Consider the following 17,681-nt stretch of genomic DNA (forward strand, 5'->3'; position numbering starts at 1 on the left):
CTACAAATTGCAACCATTTAAATCCTTGACTGAAGCCCTTTTGGAATCTATTAAGTAAATGCCACTTTGTCACCGTGTTTTCTTTTCTGAACCTTTTGCAGATTAGGGCAGTAAATGATTCCAGAGCTGGTAGGATAGCAGAAAGGATAAACTGAAGAAATTACTCTTCTTTAATTTCCTTAAACTTAAGAATCTGTATTGTGTGGGTAGATTTACTTAAGGCTTATTGTCTATAACACCTGTAGATTTAAATTATATTTAGAAAGTTTCGCCTCTACTTAGGGAGAAGACAAGGAATACAATGAAGCGATAAGATCTGGGTGCCAGAGACTATGGCTGTGTCTAGACTTGCAAACTCAGGAGAAAAACTGAAAGTGCCTATGTTCTTTAAACCAAATGCATTCTCCCTTTAATTTAGAATAGCAAGGCTTGGAGAGGCATGAGTCCTAGACCATTGATAATTGCTTTCCTTGTCCATTTGACTTTGGGCATGGAGACCTAGCCTTGGGTAAAAATCCAGAGAACAGAGGAAAGTTCTCCACTTGAGCTTGCACACTGGAATCACTTGAGCTTTAAAAAGAAAAAAAAAGTCTCAGTTCCCCGGACGCCACCCCTGCAAATTCCAATTCAGTTAGTCTGGGGTAAGGCTGAGGCATGGACTTTTTTTTTTTTTTTTTTTTTTTTTTTTTAAAGCTCCCGGGTGATTCTAACATGCAGCCAAGGTCAAGCACCAGTGAACTCAACTACTAACTACACAAGTGGTTAAAAACCTTTTCAGTGTTCCTATGCAGTACAAGTGGTTTGTTTCCTTTTTTATTTTTTTAAGCAATCTCTGCACCCAACATGGGTGCAATGCCAAGATCAAAAGTTGCATGCTCCTCCTCCAACATAGCCAGCCAGGCACCCCAAGTAGTTCGGTTTCTAATACTCACTTGTAAATTTCTCGCCAGTCTAAAGATGCAAATACCAAGCTCAAAGTATAAATACCCTTTATTTGCAAACTGATGGGAAATGATCCATATTTATGTGCATTTAAAGATCTTTAGTTTTCATTTGGCTTATTTCTGTAAAAAAGCAGGCATATCCCATGATCATTTTTAGTAAGCCATATTGCTAAATGAAGATTTAAATAATGATGCCGTGTTTTTCTATTACACTTTCCATCAGAATATTTCTAAATCGTTAACAAACATGACTTGCCAGAGTACATCTGTGAAAACTATACTTACCATCTTTGGCTTCGTTAAGTATATATATTTAATACTAGTACTTGGTGTTTGTTCAGTGCTTTTCATCTTTGGAATTCCACCTGTTTCTGGATTTTACTGGTCTTCCTGACTTGCGAAGAACTATATCATTCCTATTTTTCCACTACCTAAAAGCAAGGTATGGAGGGCAGCCTGGTCAGAACCCAGTAGTGTAGTTCTGTGGAGATGGTTGTGTGTGGATAACGTGGTTTGTAAGGAAGGAGGAACTGGCCCTGATAAAGGACTAGCCGGCTTTGCCTACATAACGTACGAGTCATGCCAGACTCATTCTTTAGTAAATGATCATCATTGCTCACTCTCAGTCAGTGTTAGTGCCTGTAGATTGCTAGCAGCTGATCAACTTACCCTCCAAGGATGATTAGAATATTCCTAAGTTTGGCTTACCAGAAAGCTTGGACATCTACACCTGAACTTAAATTCTGAGTTCCCATTTATATGAAAATGTCCTGCGACTTATAAAATCACACTCAGATGTTTTCCTACAGCTCAGAATGCCTTCCACAGAACCCAGCAGCAGCAGTGAGTGTAATTATTTAGCAGCATCGAGGACAGTGCTTTTCTGTGTGTAGACTTCTAAAGTGCTTCAAAGACGTCATTTGATGACCTGCAGGTCCCACAAGAGATTGACTCTGGTCTGCTTCTTTGACTGAACCGTGCTTCGGTCTCAGTTAGTAGAACATGTAGATAGACGGGCGATGGTTTCTCCTAAGTTAGACTCAGGTGCCTGTACCCTATTTTTGTTCACTCTTCACAGTTGGAACCCAAAACAGACAACAACCCCCGATTTCCCTTATATGCTCCCAGCGAACTGCTGTCTCACGCAAGAGAAATAAAAAGAAAAAAGTGCCCCCAAAGACCATTGAACCTCTAACTGTGAAGCAAAAGTCTGGCGCATTCGAAACTGAGAAGAAGACAGCAGGGGCCTCCGAGCAGCCTGGCCCCCCGACGGCCGAGCACCCCTCTTCTGGGGAGAGCCGTGTGCTGGGATTCGGCATCGTCCTAGAGTCGCCTGCCTCAGATGTAAGTCCATGTTCTCTGGCTGCTCACACTAAGGTGATGGAATCTTCAGGAATCTTATAGTATTAATACACATTCCCCTTAACTGGTTCTGCCCAAGAAAACTAGAGAAACTGCAAAAGACCCATGGGAAAGAGGAAAGGAAGACTATTAATAATTTCCTTACCTAGAATGTTCTCTTCCAAAAATCTTCAACCTCATTTATTTGAACGTGTTTCCATTCTTTATCCCTGCACGAAGAAGGGTGATGGAGTAAATAATCTGCTCACTAATTTCTTTAACAGTTTTAATTCTGAAGTGGCCGTTTTCAATTTCCTCAGCGTAGAGAGCTAAAAGAACATAATTAAATCCTTTGTAAATGGGCATAAATGAACAGAACCTTACAGATAAGGTCACACCTTTCTAGAAACACAAACTAATAATAAAAAAAGAGCAGTAGTGCTAATTCTATTTTATAGATGCAAGCCACACTGCTAATTAGGTTGCAGTGCATGCCATTTACTCTTTATAATGATAGGTTAATGCTCTGCAAAGGTTTTTCTATTTCAATATCATAGCTAGAAAGTTGTTGCAGTCCTGGATGTTGGATGACATCTAAGAGATCCATCCGACTTGTCATCTTATAGCTGTATGACCATAAACTGAAGTCCTTAAGAATGTGCTATTTTTGCAACTGCATAGTCTGTTTACAATATCTTTATCTAAGTACATTAATGTGAACCCCGTCTGGTTGGGAGAGTTCTTAAAATAAACAAGAGTGAGTGATCTATTATTATCAGTTTGCATAGGATGAGAATCCTGCTGAGAACACCCACGGGCCTATATGGGATTGGAGTTTGGCCCTACCTTTTAAACTTTAAATAAAAAATAATTGCTATTTAAAAAAAGATTGTCCCCTTTCAGATTGCAGAAAGGCAGCTTGCTAGCGTGTATCCACATTGGGTCTTTAATAAAGGGAGGTGACTTTTTTAGACTAGAAAGTCATTTGAACTTTTATCCAACCCTCAACATGAAAGGGTTTTATTGTTTTGGTTTTTTATCTTTGAACAAATGCTAAAATTAAGTAGTCCTTCTAGACTCAAAACTTAACTTTAAAAAAAATCATTATTGATGTAATGTTCTACCCCAGGCCAATCAGCTGATTTGATTATATCATATGCTTATTGGAGCTAAGGCCCTGGTTTCAAAACCCAAGTCAATCACCTATTTGGAAACAGAGGTGAATTATTCCACAACACAAAGTACATTCCATCTTAAGCAGTTTTCATTAACACTTTTATGTTTTTCTTGAATTTTCTAAGAGTTCATTTCTGATGGACATTAATATATGAGGAGCAGTCATTTCCTTGTGTAAATCATCTCCTAAATGGGTCACTCTAATGCTGATAACTGAACTTTCTCCTTTATTTTTAAGCTCCAAATATACTTCAGAGATAAATTGAGGAAGATCTGATAAAGGCCTTATGTACATTAATAATAGAATTTTTCTTATCTTTACCAATATCACCATTTAAATTTTGTTCATATGCCAAATAAAAATAAATTTCTTTTTATTCATGATTACTTTTGCTAACAAGAGCTGTTAAATTTAACACAGCACGTTCACAATTGTCCATGAAAACTCAGTTAGGTGCTGATTATCTTTAAGGAATAACATCCTTCTAAAAGCAGAAAGTATATGGAGATAATTATCTTTACATTATCCAGCTGATAGGCCGTTTGATTCATCTGTTCAACAGAAACTGTAACTGCACCTAGAGGTCTGTGCAATGAATCCCATTGTTAGATGAGGCAATTTTGTCCACAGATAGTGTTTGTTGGAAATAATGAGACCAGCTTTCAGGGTCCCTGGCAGGGCAGGGGTTGGGGTAAGAATGTGTGGATTGACTCCCTTACGTGATGGAACTATCAGTTCAAAGGCATCCAAATTTAGGTACTCTTCTATTCTTTATTATTTCTTAGCCATAGTCCTCTTAAAATTTGGTGGAAGTCCAGAGGAGAAAACAGAAAATATATAATAATCTTGTAGAAATTGTTCTCTAAAATGGATCTGAGAAAATGTAATATAATTGGATATATATAAATGGATGAGAATTCTGTGTTTGTGTATTTGAAGATGGGCCCTGGGAAGTACCCAGCATTGGGAGGATTAGGTCCAAAGTTGCAGGGTTGGGTAAGTGGTCCAGTGCTGCCTGAACAGCTATCTGGCTGGCACTGGTAGTGGATGATGATGTAAAGGTAGAATGGCCAAGTAGTAAGAGCCCTAATATGCCATGCTGATGCCCTTGACCATCATCTTGTGGGCACTAGGAAGCCATTGTAAATCTCAAATAGAGGAGTAATCATACCTATGTCTTAAAAGTGGAACTGCCTTATGGATAATGAAAGTTGGAGAGAAGAGAGTAGAGACAAAGAGACCAGGAAGAAGAACGTCACAGTCTACTTGAGCAGTGAGCCTGCAGAAGGAGAAAGGAGGCATTTAGGAAGTACCCACACAGAGGACTTGGTGGCTCAGTAGAAAGCAACCCCCACATTTCTCTCTTAGAAAACCAGGTTCGGTCCTCAGTACTGAGGTAGGGAACACAAGGGCAGAAGCAGGCCCTTAGGTCCAGATGGGAAGCACAAGTACATTTAGTATCGCAAAATGGTCCTTAGATGTTTAGAGGGGAGGAGAAAGAGCTAGAAGCAATGAGAAAAAGACATGTAAAACTATACTTTCATTGCTGTGGTAGGTGTAAAAATTCCCATTAACTTTTTCTAATTCACAGTGTATGAAGTCCTCTGTTTTGCACCATGACTTTTAATGTCACCCCAATACAGATAGGCCCCACGCAGGGCCTTTCAGGGAGACCCCTGTCATCTGAGTGATAATGGTTACCCCTACTCAGATGTGGAAAAACACCGTGATCTCCTCAAAACCACCTGCACTATCCCTCAGTGCTGTAAATGCTTAATGGTAGAGAATATGTGAGACTGTCCTCCTACAGTGCCTGGCACATAACAGGTACTCAATAAATGTGATTTAGTCTGCAAGTGACAAAATATACAAAATAAACATTTGAAACTTTAGGTCTAGGGCTCAGCTTTAATTAGAACCCTCTCTTCAGCTTAACTCCATTTCCTCATTCTCTCCTCGTTACCTGTCTCAATACTCCCACCAAACAGGCTCTGACATAATTTTTTTAAGATTTATTTATCAGAGAGTGTGTGCACACAGGTGCGTGCACACAGGTGCATGCACAAGACTGGGGGAGGGGCAGAGAGAGAGGGAGAAAGAATCTTGAGCAGACTCCCCACTGAGCAAGGAGCCTAACGTAGGGCTCGATCCCAGGACCCCGAGATCACGACCTGAGCCAAGACCAGGAGTTGGGTGCTCAACTGAGCCACCCAGGTGCTCCCAACATAATTCACTCTCATAGAATTTTCTATACTAGTCCATAATTTTTTAGAAGATTTCCCCTCCTTCCAGCAAGGAATGCCAGTTTCTCCCAGGGCAGGGGCAATAATTGTAGTATCTGTGTGCCACCCTGCACTAAAATAATTTTTCTCTTTCATCCCTACTCTTAGAGGTGTCATTCCTGTCCTCGTAGATGAGGACACTGTGGCATAAAGGGCTTAAGTATACAGCCAGGTCTGTAGTTGTCCTTACCCACTGAGTGCCACACTCGGGTGCCCCTTCTAGCTCTGTTCCTGAACACGACCCACACTCAGTAACCAGTCACAGGATGATCGATATGTGAGGAAAACTGAAAGGTTGGACTAAGGTAGTTTACTCCATTTACTTGGAAGTTTCTAAAAGAAAAGTGCATGGTAAAAGGCACAGACTCTGAAATCAGGCTGCCTGGGCAAGAAGCTCGGCCGGGTAACCCCTCACCTCAGTTTTCCCTCCTTAAATTGGGAACAGTAGTAATGCTGACCTCCTAGAACTGGCCTACTGGAAGAGTTAAATGAGGTAGTCTATGTGAAGCCCTTAGAGCAGTTCCTGGTACATTTTAAACACTCAATAAATGTTGGTTCTTTTTTAAACTTTAGCAGTCCTAGCTAAGTACCTTATAGGGACAAATATAAATGTTTATTAAATAACTGAAGTGTACATATGCATGAACAAATACACTTGAAGAAATAGTGTTTATAAAAAGAGAGTGGCCAGAAATGTTTCTACTTTGAGGCAGGACTATTTGACCCATTTTAAATTAGCACATTAAATACGATTCAAGCCTAATTTACACAGAAGCCAAAGCAAGAGCCCAAAACCCAAAACCAAATTTCAAATTTAAATACAGTATTTCCTTCTTTCTTTTACAACCCCATGCTCTGCCAGTACTCAGACAAGGCAGCCATGAATTTTTTGCAGTCACTGTTTTTCCCTACTTATTTGGATGTAGTAAGTTGTGTCTTCCAGGGTAGATATATGTGGCCCAAGCTTGTTTCATCACTGTTGCTTTTTGTTTGGCTTGTTTTTTGCCTTTGGTGAAACACTCAGATCAATTTTTAAAAATATATTTATGAGGGCCACCTGGGTGGCTCAGTCGGCTGAGTGTCCAACTCTGATCTCCGCTCAAGTCTTGCTTCTCAGGGTCATGAGTTTGGGCTCCATGCTGGACATGGAGCCTACTTTTAAAAATAAAACAAAATACATATATATATTTACATATGTATATATATATATACATACACGTATGTATATATAATTTTTAATAGTAGAAAACTTTTTTCTCTTTATTGGAATTATTGTGAACATTTTCCAGTAATCCTAGATTATATAGATTTAAAAGTTATCAGAAGATAAATCTATGGGGATCCCTGGGTGGCGCAGCGGTTTGGCGCCTGCCTTTGGCCCAGGGCGCGATCCTGGAGACCCGGGATCGAATTCCACGTCGGGCTCCCGGTGCATGGAGCCTGCTTCTCCCTCTGCCTGTGTCTCTGCCTCTCTCTCTCTCTCTCTCTCTCTCTCTCTCTGTGTGTGTGTGACTATCATAAATAAATAAAAATTAAAAAAGAAAAAGAAAAAAATAGACATTAAAAAAAAAAGAAGATAAATCTATGGCTACCCATCAACTGGTAATTCATTGGATTCTGGATAATTTCATTGATGTTTATACTAAGTCATTTTTCTAAAAAGTAATTTTTTTAAAAATTTTTTTAAAAAAGTAATTTAAAATATATTGCTGCTCTCAATAGAAGTAGCTTCCAAAATCAGAACCTGTTTCCTTAACACTTTCTTAACCCAATAAATACACAATCCACTGGGAACCAGTAAAGCACATCAGTCAAGCAAGCGACTGTTTATTCATTGACACACTGAACTTAAAGCAGATATGCTTGAGAGTGTAGATTTCAGAGCAGACTGCTTGGGTTCAAATCCTTGCTCTGTCACTAAGTAGCTGGATAATCTTAAACAAGTTACCTGACCTCTCCAAGCCTTAGTTTCTGCATCTGCAAACTGAGGATAATAAAATATTCCCTTGGCAGGGTGAGGATGAAGTTAGAAAATCTGCTTCATGTGTGTTAGCCTAGGGCCTAGAATATGGTCTATAGTGAATAACTCTTAATTACATCACCATTTTCCAGGGTGTACCTAAATGAATGAAATAGTCCTTAACCCGCAAGGAACAGAGGAGGAAAGCATGTAAGCAGTCGTAACAATATGATAGGACTTAAGCTCTAGTCCTGGTCATGACAGTCAGAAGAACGCAGAGGAGCCTGAAAGAACAGGATTTGCCCTTGGCCTGGAGGGTCAATGACAGGACCTCAGAGGAGCAGTTTCACTGGAGTTAGGGTTGGAAGAAGCTAGATGGCAGTGGCTAAAATCTTATGTCTTAAACACTTGGGCTCAAATGTCTTTAGCATCAATCAAGCCATAGTGCTTAGAGTCATTAATTTACCACTTGAGGAAGGAAAAAGCTAAAAACATCTCCAGAAAACTTTGGAGTGCCTCGTTATCCAAGTGCATGGAGAAAGTTCAAGGGGCCAAGTCGTATTGTATTTTCTAAAGTTAAATGCTTAGTTCTACCAATATTTTGCCAAATAAAAGATCCATATTGGCCCTTTAATAACTTCTTATCGTCTTTATCCAATTCAGCCTGAAATATGTGCTGGTATATAGACTGTGATAGAACTTTTGCCCGAGCATTTTTACTTACTACAGAGCATCCACCTTATAATGGACTCTTGATGTGATACCTCCAAGGTGGAGCCTCTGCCGCATCGACGCTGAAATTCTCTGTGCTCAGCTAGACCTGCTAAAGCAAGCCTGCCTTGCAGTTGTGGTGTATTCTCATGGGCACCCAGCTCACTGGCCGTGATTGTGGCATTGCATTTAGTAAATAGTAATAGTAGTTCCTGCTAAATCTACCTGGAGCAGACCTGAGTTATAGGAAATGATTTCAGTGTTTCCCAAACAAAAGCAGATCACATTTGTGAGCAAAATGAAGTGAATTCAGATCACATATGTGAGCCAAATAAAGTCAGTTATGAGGGGTTTTTTTAAATTTCTTTTCATAAAGCCCATTTACCTAGAAAAACCTCTAACATACTGCAAAATAAATACTAAATGAAAATAAAGGATCATCATATATGGAAGTATTAGGAGCGGAAAGACTAAATTCACAGTCTTTAAACAGTCTTATAAATTCCATTATATGAAAAAAAATTAAAAATAAATAAAATAAAATAAAATAAATTAAAATAAAATAAAATTTCTGTTATGTGTTTTCAGTCCCACATCAGGGAGTTTTAGGCCACAGAATCCTGCCTCTTCATCCATGGTTTTTTTTTTTTTTTTTTCGTTGAGCCAGTCTGAAACTTAACTAGCTAGCCACTGGAGTATACCAACTATTGTGTGTAATTTATTAATTTGTGATTGAAAATCTGAGGTTAATGTCCAATATGAATATTCATGCAATTCTTTTTACTCTTTTAACCAGTAACCACATTTAGCTATTTGCATGTTTTACTAATTTGGCATTGATTAACACCTTATGGAAAATAGCCTCTATCAGAATTGTTTCCTCTGTGTTTGATATGATCTCTTTAAAATTGCTTTACATATTTTACTTCATACAGGGGAATCAAATGATACGCTCACTCACAGGGACTGAAGGGGAAATCTTTTAATTTACCTGGTTAGAGGATTCCCCCACGCAAACTAGATCTTGACCTTAAGCAAAGGAAGGCCTCAGCTGAAGTGCAAAGAGAAGCAGGAGAGTTACTGCCGATAGGGCTGGGTCCGTAAACACTTTCAAGGGTCATTATGACTACACATGATTTTTGCCTCCAGAACTTCACTGGGTGTGAGACATGACACCCCTGGATAAGGAAAATTCAACATTTGATACACGCTGGTGCTGAGTAGCTGCAGTACCAAAAATGGGCAAGACAGGGGGATCCCTGGGTGGCTCAGCAGTTTAGCGCCTGCCTTTGGCCCAGGACGCGATCCTGGAGTCCCGGGATCGAGTCCCACGTCAGGCTCCCGGCATGGAGCCTGCTTCTCCCTCCTCCTGTGTCTCTGCCTCTGTCTCTCTCTTTCTGTGATAAATAAATAAATAAATCTTTAAAAAAAAAAAAAAGGGCAAGACATCATGAAAATCCAAATTTGTAAAGCTAATTCAGACTCTTAACTCTTAAGATGATGACTCTAAGTGTCGTAAATTCCGCCCCACATTTTGTGTCATCCTTTAAAGATTGTAACCCCTCAGTAAACAATAGAACCTGTCAGTATATTAGCGATCTGTCTTTGCTTAAATATGAGACAGTGATGCCGTCAAAGAAAGTCGTTTGTAAAATGATACTCATTTGAAATAGTGTTGTTTCTGTCATAGGTATCCTTAGTAAGCAGAGATCTCATTTAAACCAGCACCAGAAAAATAAAATAAAATAAACCAGCACCAGTAAACAGAAGGAAGAGATTCAATGGTACAATTGGAGTTTTAACCTATTTTTAAATATATGTGCTCACTACATAACAGTACACTGCAATTTTCTCTCTAAAATGGAGGATATCAGAAGGTTTCATAATAAAAATTTGAGATTAGTTTTCTTCATGTCTCAGAAAATAAAGCAACCCCATTTTTTTAAGGAATTGGTTTGTTGCTTTGGGGTCCCTTGTAGACTCAGCATTAGTGCCCCTTTACAAGAGCTAAGAAATCTGCCTAACAGGACCTCAAGATCAGGAAGGAAGCAAAGATGAATCACCCTTGCTCTCCTGGCTGCCGCTACTACCTCAAGTAATAAAACTGACTCCAGGCTCATAACTGGGTGAGTTCACATTCCTTTATCTGGTAAGAACACTTCAAAATAACAAGATCTGTCCATCAGCAGGTAGTGGACTGGGAAACACTGACAGCTTCTGCAGTAGGATAGTGTCTCAGAAATCAAGAGACCAGATGATCCCAGGGGGAGTCTCCTTGCTCCATGGAAAACTCCAGATATTTAGTTTCAGGAGTGGCAGCAAGCTCTAGAAGCAGCAACTGCCTCTGTGTCCTCAGCCCTGCCAGACAGCCCTCCTAAAATACTATCCTGCCCCTCCCTGGCCCCGCTCACCCCCTCACCCACCAGATGCTGCTCCGCGTCCGGCACATCTCATTTATCACTTTGTACTTTATGTAATATTTGTGTATGTATCTCATCTAGTGAGCCTGACTTGAAACTCCTTGCACGTGGAGTTACACACAAAATAAATATGTCTTGACCAAGTCAGGTTCTCCAAGCAGTCTGCTCCTTGAGTTAGCACAAGTGCTGCCCCAAAAAGTCTGGTACGCTGAACCATGGCCTGGCAGGCTTTCAAACACACTTCCTTCATATTGGGCTAAAAGGTCTCTAAATCAATATTATTTTTGAATGAATGAATTTTAAATGAATTCTTACATAGTGTTTTGTTTATTCTGACAAATATCTATTGGGCAATGATGGGGCATTTGGCACTCTGAATACAAAAGAGCGCATGTTCTCATGAGAAACACAAACTCCCAACCAAATAAATGCAGCATGGAAAGTGCTAGAAACACGGTTCATAGAAAAGACTGAGTATGTGAAGAAAGGGGTGGCTCATTTTTGCCTAGTACCTAGAGGAGGTCAAACCAGGGTCAAGCCCTATAGGGTAAGTCCAAAGGCAAGTTCTGGGAATCTCAGGTCAGGTGGCTGAGTCTTAAGCACCTGTTTGATGGTATCAGAATTCAACAGAGATCTATGAATGAGATCAGTTGGTGTCTTTCCCTCTTGACTCCTGAAAATTGAAGGGCTTCTGTATCATCTGAGCCTTTCATAGACCTACAAGCTGCTTCTGTAAATTAGGAATCCTTTTTTAATGGCTTTCAAATGACATAAGAACATGATGAATACTGGGTGCTACACTATGTGTTGGCAAATTGCATTTAAATAATAAATAGTGAAATAAAATAAAAATTAAAAATGGTATAGGAACACTAAGCTAAAATCTGGGATCAGTTCATTTAGAATAAGGTCTAAATGCAGCCATAGATAGGCACAGCAAAATTCTGGTTATGAATAAAACTTCATCTTAGATGATGTTGATAAAATTCACTCAGTCTAATATTTCCACATTAACTCATTCAGCAAACATGCACTGAGCACTCAGTGTGAGCCAGCTTCTGTTCCAGGAGTCAGGGATACAGCCCCCAGCTCCCAGCAATGCCCCTACACACTCTTTACCAGCACCAGGACCCAAAACTCAGCAACGAGTCTGACAGCACTGTTAGTGTAGTAATACTTGCCAAGTATCCAGGGACCAAAAGCTGAAAGGAAAAGTGAAGCAGAGACATGAGATGACTTTGTGGATAATCCAGTTGAGAATTGCCTTTGGGAAGGGCAGCTCCCAAACTGCCCACATCATCTGAATCATTTATGCCCTCTTTCCTCTGACCATAGTGTGCTAGGCATTTTGAGAAACACCAGGACAAACAAAAGTAGTAATTCCTCTTCTCCAGAAGAAAACCTAATCCCATATCCTCTTGTTTCTAATAGGGTTCTAAAAATCTAAAGTCATACCAGGTTTGCAAAGTGATAAGTATGATTATCTAAGAATAAGCTGTTATAATACATCTTACTTATGTGAGATTTTCTTCTTTTTTCCTTATGAAAGTTTACCAAAAAGAAAAAAAGTTTACCAATTGCATTTCTTCATTAAAGTTACTCTTTTAGGGGTACCTGGGTTGCTCAGTGGTTGAGCATCTGCCTATGTCTCAGGTTGTGATCCTGGGGTTCTGGGATTGAGTCCTGCATCAGGCTCCCTGTGGGGAGTCTGCTTCTCCCTCTGCCTATGTCCCTTACTCTCTCTGTATTCTCTGTGTCTCTCATGAATAAATAAAATCTTTTTTAAAAAGTAAATAAAAATTAAAAAAAAATAAAGTTACTCCTGCAGAGTTATCATGTTATAATTAACAGTAAATGACTTAGTAGTTTAGATTATGACTAACGAACTTTTAGCTACTCAAGAATTTATTGAATACTTACTATGTGCCAGGCCCAAAAGACACAAAGTCTGAGTTGTGGGTGTCAGAAAGGGCCACAATCTAATACATAATTACACAGTATAATAAATGCAGCCATATAAGGATGTCACATAAATACCAGTGACAGGGTGCGTGGCCACCTCCATGGGAAGGAAGGCGTTTGCAAAAGTTTTGAAAATCCAAGTATTCACTAGGTTGCCAGATGAAAAGACAAGCTGTAAGCATCCATGGAGTGCTGACAGAGTAATTATTACCATCTGAGTTTATATCCTACTACTAAGAGTCTGAGTTGAAAGACACCTAATAGGTCTTCTGTTCCAGCATCCTAGTCAGAAAATCCGTGACAGGGAAGCAGCGTGACTGGTATGTAGATTTTTCAGTGGTGGTCTGGGACATGGCTTCAGATTCTTCTTCCAAAAGTAGGGGTGAGAGGCAGAATGAAACTGCCAGGGGCACCTGCTCATCGTTGTTGTTTACTTTATGTATTTGTTTACATAAGTTTTCACTGGAGAAAAATATAGTCCCACCACTGAAAACCACTGGCAGAGTAAAAAGAGCATAGGCCTCTGGGTAGCCCCATATTTGCATGCTTAGGCAAATGAAATGAAATTATTTAATGTAGGAGAAAGTAAAGCGTAATGCACTGAGTATATTCAGATTATTTTTGTCATTTTGTTATGATCTCTTTGGACCTTAGTTCCTTCATTTAAAAAAATAAGGGTATTTCACCCAGAAATCTCTCAAGTCCCCTGTAGCTCTACAGTTATATGAGTTTGTGATGATCTGTCTTCTCTTGACTGTTTTTCTAAAGACAAGAATGTATTTTCAGGGTACTCTTCTCTGTTGCTTTCAAAGAGACTTAATGCTAGAATTAGAGCATCTTATTTTGTAAGTAACAACTAGTCACTGGTTTTATAAATTGCATATACTAGCACACAGAGCCAAAACCACATTGTTCATAGGATATAGACACTTCAGTAGCTAGTGATGGTTTTTTTGTTGTGCATATGCCCAAAGTCAAATGCTTCAAATGTTGCTTTTAATGAAATATTTATGTTCTTTTGGTAGCCAGAAGTGCAACTTGCTGAAGGCTTTGATGTGTTCATGCCTAAATCACAGCTGGACTCTATATTGTCAAACTACACTCGCTCAGGAAGCCTTCTGTTTAGAAAGCTGGTGTGTGCATTTTTTGATGACAAGACTTTGGCTAACTCCTTACCCAATGGGAAGAGGAAAAGAGGACTCAATGACAACCGGAAAGGACTAGACCAAAATATTGTGGGTGCAATAAAAGGTTGGTCTGCATCATTTCATTTTATGGGTTCTTTGTTGAGCTTTGCCTTCAGTTCATAAAGATACAGCTGAAACTGCAGTCAACTAACCAGAGGCTAATTTAATTTGCACCTGGCAGTTTACCCAACTGGTGTGGCTTTGGGGTATATGAGCTCTGCAACTCAGCACCCCAAATATCACTAGGATTTGGTATTTTAAGGTGATGTTGACTTGTTAAAATCATGATTTCAGAGCCAGTTTGTCTTGCTGCAGAACCAAAAAGTTTTTTCTTAATTGTCTCTTAAGATGAAAGTATCCTTCTCTCTTAGTAATTTCTAAGAACTTCATCAAAACAACTTTGACTTCAGTTTTTAGTTATAAATAAGAATAAAGCTAGGTTGCTTTTTGGAAAATAAAACAGTCCTCTCCAAAGTTCGGAAGCTGCTTTACCTAGGTCCTGGCTTCTAAAGACATTTTAATTGTCAGTGAGCCCACTGTGAAGCCAAGCCCTGCGCATGTCCACCTATTCCGGGCCTACTCTGCTCCCTCTGGTTTTGTGTATGGAGTCACGCCAGTCACCTGGAAAGAAAACCGTGAGTCTCTCCCACTTAGCACTGTGAACACATACCTGAGCTCCATTACAAAAGCCACACATGCATATATGAGTTCATTTATATCCAGTTCCACATCCTAGACCTATTTGTTAACTTTAAAATGTCCCTACATAGGACTCTGACAAATGTAATTTCGGGTAATAGAAGTACTTAAGTGTTATTTTCAAAAAGAACGTAAATGAATTCTCCAGTGTAAACACAACTACCATGAAAATGGAATTTGAGATCAGGCCTTAATTTACACTAAAATTGTTGATAAGAATGTTCTTCACTGCCTCGTTCCTGCCTGGCTGGGGTTGTGGCCTGGGACTAGACATGGAGAGCCTTCCCTCCCCACTCCTGCCCCCCATTAGCTTGCAAAATGCATAAATGAATTTAATAGTGCTTAAAGGATACTTGGAAAAACCCGCGATTAACTTTACAAAATAACGTGATTTTTAAATGACATTAGCAAGTACCAAACACCCTTTGTTCATGGCCAGAAGGATCTAAGCCTTCACTAACAGAAGATTTTTCATTCTCCAACAGAATTTTTTCACTTAAGGTGACAGTTGAGTTGTATTAAATAAGAAAAGCTGCAGAGATACTACAATCTGTGTCATTTCTGAAAAGAATGATTCAGCCTGAAGTGACAGTAAAAACAAGATTACTGAATTTGAAAAATAGTCAGTGATGTAAGTGAGACCAAGTGAAGTCAAGAAGGGTCCCATTGCAATTTGATGTAGCTGGAGCCTTCTAGAAACATGAAGGTCAAAGCTAATGATGCTTTTCATGCAGAGGCTCTTAGACACATTGAAATGTAGCCAGAAATTGTTTTCATTTCTTTTTTTTTTTTTTCAGGACAATGTATTAACAGTATGAAAGTATTTGGAAATCAGGGAACCGTAAATGACCATGTTCCATTTTAATGATAGGAGAGGAGTTACCCTAATAATAGATGATAATGAAATATATCATTACAAGTAGAGTGATAGGAGTTTATTCTTCCATTTTCAGTTGAGACTGGACATCCTACGATAGTTTGAAAAAGTATATTACACAGAGAATTAGAGAATATGCCTTTATTTTCTTCACAGCCCTACTCTTTAGCTAGAAATAAAAATGGTTAACGAGGCTTCCACTCCTAATGCACAATACAGATTATTCAAATCAAAGAACTTAAATTTCCATACACTTCCTTTATTATTGAATTATGTCTGGCATTGAAATTCTATTAAAACAACAAAACACTTTAAAACAGATAGAAACCCAACCATAAGCACCAACTTAAGTCAACAAATATCATATATTCACTTACTTCCTTGTAGTATTTACTCATAAATGTGTTTATACTTTGGTCTAGATTTTTTCCCCTAATTATAAAAATAGTATACACTTATAAAAAATCCAGACCGTAGGAATATATAGAAAGCTGAAAGGCCTCCATAATTCCTACAATATTTTCCCCCTAAAATCTTTATTCAGAGTATGACGATGATATCAGATTTATCATTCTTAGAAGGATATGCTGTTTGTAATGGTCAGCCAATATTTTTACCTGATTCATTCTGATAATTTCTCATAATCACCCCGAAGACAAGCTCTGTGTTAAATATTTTTTACTTCTTTTTGTGCTTCACTTTTTGTGCTTAAATATTTTTTACTTCTTTTTGTGCTTCACAGAGCTTTACATATAGTAGAGTTTCCATCAATACATGTTGGGTGAGTGAACAGATATGGGTTTTTCTTTTTTATCTTGACTTTGGCCTTTAGTAGTTGACAAGAACTAAATACCCACCCTTATATCTTCTCCCAACCAGTTTGAAATAATTGACATCAAAATGTTGTAAATATTTACCAGTTAATATCAATGAGAGGAAAAAAAAGAGAGGGGGGACCAAAATTCAGTATAAATTTGGTTACAACTCTCTCAATTTCCTAATACTTTTTTCCTTTACATATATAACCATACTTTCATTAACCCACGTATTATAATAGAAAGTGGTTCTTGAAAGTAGTTCGTAATTGAAGGTCTTATAATATAACTCTCCCCAGTTTTTCTTGCTATTTATTGGTAGAGATAGAAAGGGAAGTTTGCTTCCCTAACCCAAGTCTTTTGAATTGGAGTGATCTGGGAAAAAATAAAATGGTTTCTTTGTACATAATGGAGGCAGAGCTACTCATGTCACTATTGGTATCTGCCACATATTTTGACAAGATTTCACAAATCTTAAATACTGTCTTTCTTCTCTATCATTTAATGCATCAGTACCGTATTCATTTCAAAAGTTCTACAACCTAGGAATATACAAAGACTGGTCGATTTTATAAAACATTAGAACTAAAAATAACACTAAGGGCTGCGTTCTGTTTCTTTCTTTCTTTCTTTTTTTTTTTTTTTTTTGCATTCTGTTTCAAGTGAAGTGATTAGGTTGGGTAAAACAGCAGTGGCGGGAAAAGATGAACGAAAATCTAAAAAATGCTTATAAGTAAGAACAGAGGTGGGCTGAAGAGGAGTTTATTGGGGGATTATTAACAAGGTTCTTTGTAGTGATAATTAATATTCCCCATGACAGTATCTTGAAACTAAAACATAAGTCTCTTTGTAAAGATCACACTTTTCACATATTTTCTTCTGTTTTATGGTGGTTAACACTTAGTGGTAATTCATTAAAAATTCATTTATAAATAGGACAAAGTATTGATGATGAAAGGATCTTTAATTAGAAACAGTCACCTGAGCACTTTGAGTTTAATGCTGGAAAGAAGCAACTTATAATCTTATTAAGTAGAGCCTTAGATTCCAGTGCTGAGGATAGTTTAGTATCTTGGATTTAATTCAGAATTGATTTCATGGCCAGAACATAGAATGGAGGTCAGTACCCAGGTACACTCTCCTCGCTTCATGCTATACCTGCTGGAGACCAGCTAAATCTAGATATCATATGCCAGGAGACAGTACAGTTTGCCTTAGTGAGAGTTGTCTAAATATTGTTGTACTCCTCGGATATCCAGTGATGCTCTTCAGGAAATATAGTTGCTATAAAGCAATTTTTAGAACC

At 38.5% G+C, this 17,681-nt stretch overlaps 1 protein-coding gene across 10 annotated transcripts in view; it reads left to right on the forward strand.

Moving 5' to 3' along the window:
* The window catches only part of BEND7 (BEN domain containing 7), a 79,960-nt gene that overhangs the window by 30,189 nt on the left and 32,090 nt on the right, over positions 1-17,681 (forward strand). For all 10 annotated transcript variants that reach the window (XM_041765826.1, XM_041765824.1, XM_041765822.1 and 7 more), the window contains 2 exons: positions 2,023-2,288; positions 13,823-14,048. In XM_041765826.1, the coding sequence (XP_041621760.1) occupies positions 2,023-2,288; positions 13,823-14,048 (492 nt within the window). The remainder of the gene's footprint in view (positions 1-2,022; positions 2,289-13,822; positions 14,049-17,681) is intronic.

The sequence above is a fragment of the Vulpes lagopus genome, chromosome 8 (genome assembly GCF_018345385.1).
Source record: "Vulpes lagopus strain Blue_001 chromosome 8, ASM1834538v1, whole genome shotgun sequence".
Lineage (NCBI taxonomy): Eukaryota > Metazoa > Chordata > Mammalia > Carnivora > Canidae > Vulpes > Vulpes lagopus.